Below are 6291 nucleotides of genomic sequence, written 5' to 3' on the forward strand. Positions count from 1 at the left end.
TTTCCAAGCCGTGTCAGAGCTTTACTGTTCTCTCTGAACCCTTGTCTGCAAAGTGCAGTGAGCCCTGGGATTTCAGAGAAGGCAGGCACACAGACACCGGAACCCCAAAGCCACCGCCAGCCTGCAATCCCCCAGGCTCCCAGAGGCATTAGCCTGTTCTCCAAAAGCTGTCTGCTGATCTCACTGGTCCAGTGTCTGCTGACCTTTAAATTATTTGGTCAAGGCTGAGATGTTTGTTTATGCTACCCTTTCCTCCTCTTGTCAAATGATATTTTAAAGTGGCAGATTTGTCACCTGTGTAGACTGGTCCAGCAGCATCCACTGCTGAGCAGGTCCTGACCCCGAGATCATTGCCCACGTGAGAAAAGTGACTGACTGGTTCCTTAGAGCTGATTGTGTTGTTGCAACAGGATCCCACTCCATGGCCCAGGGTAAACTGCCCACTTCCTGCCTGGGCCTCCCAAGGCTTCACAGGCAAATCGAGCGTAAGAGCCACACCCAGCCCTTGGTTATGCTTTTAAAGAAAATGAATACCGTGGTGCCTGCCTTCAACCCCAGCCAAGAGGGTGAGGTGTTGCAGAGTGACTCTGAGGCTAGCCTGAGGTTGTGAGACTGTCTCATAAAAGAAAGGAAGGAGCTTGGAAAGGTGACGTGTTGGTGTTGGAAAGAGTGCTGGCTGCTCTTCCTAAGAGCCTGGGCTCAGTTTCCCGCACCCGCATGGTGGCTCACAATTCTGTAACTACAGTGGACACATGGTGGTGCATAGACATACTCAGGCAAAACACCTAAGCACGGAAAATGAGACTTTTTTTTTCTTCATTTTGGTTTTTCAAGACAGGGTTTCTCTGTGTATCCCTGGCTGTCCTGGAACTCACTCTGTAGACCAGGCTGGCCTTGAACTCAGACCCACCTGCCTCTGTCTCAGTGGGGTGAGTAAAGGCAGGAATTGCCACCACCTAGAAACAAAACAAAACACAAAACAAACAAACAAACAAAAAGAACTTTTTTTAAGAGAGAGGGAAAGAGAAAACATGAGAGGAAGCAGAAGAAATGAGGAAGAAAAGGAAAATAAAATAAAGACTAATGCCACAGCCCCAAATCCCAGAAATCTAGCTGAGGCATGAGGATCATAAGTTAAGGCTCGTCAGGGCTACATAGCAAGACCCTACCTCAAAAATAAGCCCTCCCCCTCCCCCAAAAAAGTGGCTAGGGAGAAAAAAGATTCAGCGAAGTGTGTCTGGGAGGACCTGTCCACGACTGCGTAAAGCCAGGCAGTCCTCAGTCATATGGTAATCCGAGAGCTCCTGTAAGGAGGCAGATAGAGGAGGGACCCTGAGGCAGACAAGCCCTCCGCATCCACGCCAAGGTGCAGAGTGCCTACACAGAGAGATTATGAAACACAGTTAAAAGGAGAGAGAGACTGGGGAAGTCATTAGGCTTCCTGAGGCTGTAGTTTATATGAACTGTGGTGAGAGCTGTTGAGGAAGAGGTGGACAGCCACGTCATGGCTCATGGTTGGCTTGAAATCTTGTTCTTTCAAAACTCAAACCGATCATTTCCCCCCTCGTCGTTAGGAGCACTAAGCATGGGGCTCCATGCCGAGGAGGAGCTGAGGGAGACCGCTGCATCTGAACCTGCCCCCTCGGTCCCCGACTCCGCCCGAGGTGGCCAGGGGGACTGCCCGTCCTCATCCAGTCTGGAGGCTGTGCCCTGTGGGAAGGATGCGATGTGTGAGGAAAGGAGCAGCAGCACCGGAAGTGCAAGGCCATCCCTGGGTATATCCTCTGTCTCCTCTGCCTCATCTCCACTCCACACCAGACAGGGCAGGCTGGGGGGCGGGGGGCTGTTGAGCCAGAGCCTGCCATACACAGTGGCCATTCGGTTCTGAATCCCTTAACATGGTCTTGTTTTCTGAGCTGATCCTCCTCTGTAGGACTACTCTGTAGGCCCCACACTCACTATATGACCCAGGCTAGCCCCAAATGTGTGATCTTCCTCCTCTCCCTCCTCCCCCCTCCTCCTCCTTTAGCTCTTTGAGTGCTTGGGGTTATAGGTGTGCAACACACACACCAGGCTTAGAAGTGTTTTAATGGGGGTTGGGGATTTAGCTCAGTGGTAGAGCGCTTGCCTAGGAAGCGCAAGGCCCTGGGTTCGGTCCCCAGCTCCAAAAAAAAGAACCAAAAAAAAAAAAAAAAATCAGCAGTTGCCAGACTATCTCAAGGGTAGGAGCCAGCAAGAGGCTCTGTCATGTCATGAGCAGGGACTCTGAAGGTGGACCCTTGGCTGTGTGGGTGAGGCTTCAGGCTTCAGTCTTGTGTGCCAGGAACTGCAGATGGTTCTGTGTGTGTGTGTGTGTGTCCGTGTGTTCATCCCAGCCTGTCTACACCCTGTGACTGACGCCCCCTAGCTGACGTCCTTCTCTGGTTCTTTCAGCTGAGCCCTCTCCCCCAGGACTGCAGCCCTTGTCACCGCCACCTGTGGAGGACATCTGCTCGGATGACTCAGATGACATTATCTTTTCACCATTTCTGCCCAGGAAGAAAAGCCCCTCCCCATTCTAGGACCCCAATCGTTGCCTCCAGGTGAGGTGGCCGTGGGGACAAGTTAGAGGACTCTGAATTTGAGAAGATGACTATCTCGCTAGGGAAAGAGCCCTGCCTCAGGAACACCTCAGCCATCGATTTTCTCACGTGTCATGCCTGTGCCTTTGAGGGACCCTGGTGGCTCTGTGTTCTCTGGGGACAGAGGGAAGGAGGGAGGGGGGTCCACCTCCCACTTCCGTTTCTAGTTTCAGCCCATGTGTTTCCAGTGCCCACAGATAACGTTCACCCCAAGTCAGGGCAGCAGGGAGTCCTGCAAAGACAGGAACTCTTGCAAAGTCTACTACTTGCCCTTAACCTTGGCACTGCCAGCTGCCATGTAGGCCTAGCCCTCCTGGTCCACTGCTGCCTGGTGCCTTAACAGGTGCTACAGCTAAGTCTTCCGTGCCCACATGGAATGCAGTCATACAAGAGCCAGCAAGAAGCTGTGGACATCAGGGTCCCCAACTGAGTCCCTGTCCCATGGGCTCCTTGTTCCTCCTGTTCTTATCCCCCACCATCTCCACACACCCCACCTCCCCCCCAGGAGGATGAACTCTGGGAAGAGTCCCAAGCAGCATCGACACAGAGTTGAGTGACACGGCTGCTATGGTAAAGCAGCCGGAGGATGGCTTAGGTCACCCAGACCCAAGGCAGAGAGCAGGGCCAGGAGGCAGCCCGTTGTCGTCCCAGAGGACATAGGTCTCAGGGAAGGACAAATTCCAGTATGGCCCTGTCAGTGGGTGTGCAGAGGTGCCTGTAGGCCACCGGTGCCATCTGGCCCATTCAGCATCCAGCAGCTTGAGGTGTTGGTCCCTTGTCTGTGAAATTAGCTCCTGTCAGTGGGTGAGGATGAGGAACTTTGGGCTTGCACAGGGTTTTAGGAGTATCTAAGCTCCGTGCAGCTTAGGCCTGCTGCCCAGGTGTCCCCTCTAGAGTGCCTGTCGGACTGGCTGCTGGGGGTCTCCACAGGTCACTGGAGATGGAACTTCCTGGTCCCATAGACTAACTGGCTTTTGTCTCAGGAAAACCTAATGTTATAAGGTTCCTTCTTGGATGAGGCCAGTGGAGACACCCAAGAGGTTTGCTTTTAGGGACCATTTAATTCCTGGCATCTTCCTCACAAAACACCTGAGCATGGGACACTCAGGAATGAGCTGGGCTTGGCGGTCAGAGTCCAGGAAGAGGGCCCCATGCTTTGTCTACTGGACAGACCTGCTCCTGGAAGGTTTAAGTTCCCCTAATACTGTGATGGGACCAGGCACAACTGCCTACTCATTTTTCTCCACCAGGGGGCAAAAAAAACCCAACTCAGCCAGACCTGGCCATCTCATTTGGCCTGTAGGCTGCCTGCCAAGTTAGTTTCTCAGTGAAATGATGGTAACTTTTCTCACATGGAAGCCGGCTGGAGCACTCTGTAGATCTGCTTCCTTGTCAGAACTTGGCTGTGTTCCCTGTGATTGATGCCACTGCTTGAAGCTCCATACCCCACCCACCAAGGCACAAGACGGTGGCTACAGGTGGTCCTCAAGTGCCTGTACCTTCCCCAGGGCTGGGAGAGGGGAGGGCCCACATACCACTGCTCTGTCCCTCCCTTCTTCAACGGCAGCCATTTGTGCATTGAGTGTTCTGAGTGAGCGAGCAGCCACGAGTCTGGGGTGGGGCGACTTTGCCTTCACCTGAGGGGGTGCCTCACCTCAGGAAAAGGGGCTATGCAAGATGGCACCCCAGCTGCAGGGCAGGGTCTATATATCTTGGGGCCAGCCTGTACAGTCCGCCTGGCCAGTGGGCAGTAAGGTCTGGTCAGCCGCTGTACTTGGGTTTTCTAAGAACTACAGGAAAGCTGTAACCCTCCCGGCCTTTGGTATAGCAGCTAATCTATTAAAGGCAAACCCTATCTTGAAGCTGCCCCATTAAATGGGTGCCTGAGCCTCTGCCTTCCGCGGTGTCCTTTGTCCTGTGCTCTCCTGCTTACCTGCGCCATTGCCAGAGCAGACTGCCCCTGGCTGATCTGAATCAGAAAGTGCCTGGGGATTGGGGGCGCGTGGTAGCCTATCTGGGGTGTAGGGGCAGTACAGTGAGCTCCCACTGACATCTCCAGGAGGCGATGTGGGAACTGGAAGTCCCACTGGCCTGAACTTCTCCTGATCTGTAAGACAGAGTCCTTGTGCTTGGCTTGGTTTTGTGGGTGCAAGTCCCCCAAGCCTGACTGGCCAGTGAGGGTGCAGTGCAGAGGCTGTGGGAGGGTAAGGTATAAGCCAAAACTGCAGAGGACTGTGGCAGGATGAGAAAGTGCGGGGAGGAAGGGAGGGGGAGAGGCTGTGGGCCAGGCCAAGCCTTCGGGGAGTGATCTGGGACTCAGCCAGCTGTGGCCTGTGGCCTGTAAGTGGGGCCTTAGGAAGCAGCGGAATTCCTTCCTGGGGCATAGGAGTGGAGACCTTTCTGAGACCCTCAGACCTCAGCCTTCAGGACCAAAGCTGGTCCAGGTACGTGCACTGAGATGGTAAGTGACATCACTGTGCCCTGATTTCCACGGCAACACCTCTACATCACCTTGAGCTTAAAGAACAGGAGTGAGTCTCCTGTGTAGGCTGCTAGGTAGTTCATCTCTAAAAGAGCCCATGCTCTCTCTGTGACCCACTCTTTGAGCAAGCCCTGACATGTGAAAAAGTAGACTGTGACCTTGCCCCATGGGTGGCCGTCAGCCTGCTTACCGCCACACTGCTCCAGCTGACCAGTGTGGAGAACTGAAAAAGTGAAGGCTACTCACACCACTCACACATGCTTGCCAGAGGCCCTGGGCATCTCTGGAGAGTCACAGGAAGCCAGCTGGGCTTTGGCTTGCAGGGACCGTAGGAGATGCTGTTCCTCTTACCTCAAAAGTCAGGAACAGACTGGCACCACCCTCCTTGAAGACGCCATCCCTGTGAAACAGGCAGATCGAGGAAACACCACAGCCCTTTGCTACCCTTGCTTCACCTCCACCCACCAGATGCAGCTGAGGAGGAAGCAGAGAGGGGGCTGGTACAAACCAGGCTTCCCCAAACTAGCAAAAAAAACGGCAGTGAGCTGTGGGTGGGTGGGAGCAAACCTGTGGAGATTGGAATCAGACTCTATAGTGAGCTTTTGTATGGTGCTGGTATGTGTTAGGTAAGTACTCTACCACTGAGACACTCCCCAGCCCCTCACTGGGGGATTCTAGGCAGGGGCTCTACCACTGAGCCACTCCCCAGCCCCTCACTGGGGGATTCTAGGCAGGGGCTCTACCACTGAGCCACGCCCCAGTCCCACAAGGATGTTCTACTACTGATATGTCAGCCCTTCATGGGGTAAAGTTGGGGGTTGGTAGACATACTGTAAGCTGAGTTATACTCCCAACCCTTAGCATTCTTAATGGAGTATGACCCCCAGGGGCATGCAGCTTTGAGAGGGGGCTTAGAAGTCATCAAGACCACAGTCCCTGTAGGCCTCCTGATGGGTGACAAGAACTAAATGGCAAGGCCTTGTGCCTGGCGTTTGTGTAAAGTCCCACAGCACATAGGGAGCTTTCTGTAGGTCCACTCATTTCAGCATCCAGGAGCAGCTGTGCCTGAATGGCCCTGACTGCAGGTGCCGGCTGGGTTCCGTCTGATAAATGTCTATTTTTGTCTCCCGAGGAGGGGAGTGAGGACTGCCTTCAGTCTCAGAGCCAGAACCCTCTTTGTGATGAGAC

At 53.9% G+C, this 6291-nt stretch overlaps 1 protein-coding gene across 18 annotated transcripts in view; it reads left to right on the forward strand.

Moving 5' to 3' along the window:
* The window catches only part of Iqce (IQ motif containing E), a 39567-nt gene extending 35058 nt beyond the window's left edge, over positions 1-4509 (forward strand). For all 18 annotated transcript variants that reach the window (XM_017598488.3, XM_017598489.3, XM_017598490.3 and 15 more), the window contains 2 exons: positions 1575-1775; positions 2434-4509. In XM_017598488.3, coding sequence (XP_017453977.1) covers positions 1575-1775; positions 2434-2561 — 329 coding nt within the window. In that variant the 3' untranslated portion in view covers positions 2562-4509. The remainder of the gene's footprint in view (positions 1-1574; positions 1776-2433) is intronic.
* The last annotated feature ends 1782 nt before the right edge of the window (positions 4510-6291 follow it).

The sequence above is a fragment of the Rattus norvegicus genome, chromosome 12 (assembly GCF_036323735.1).
Source record: "Rattus norvegicus strain BN/NHsdMcwi chromosome 12, GRCr8, whole genome shotgun sequence".
In the NCBI taxonomy this organism is placed as follows: Eukaryota; Metazoa; Chordata; class Mammalia; order Rodentia; family Muridae; genus Rattus; species Rattus norvegicus.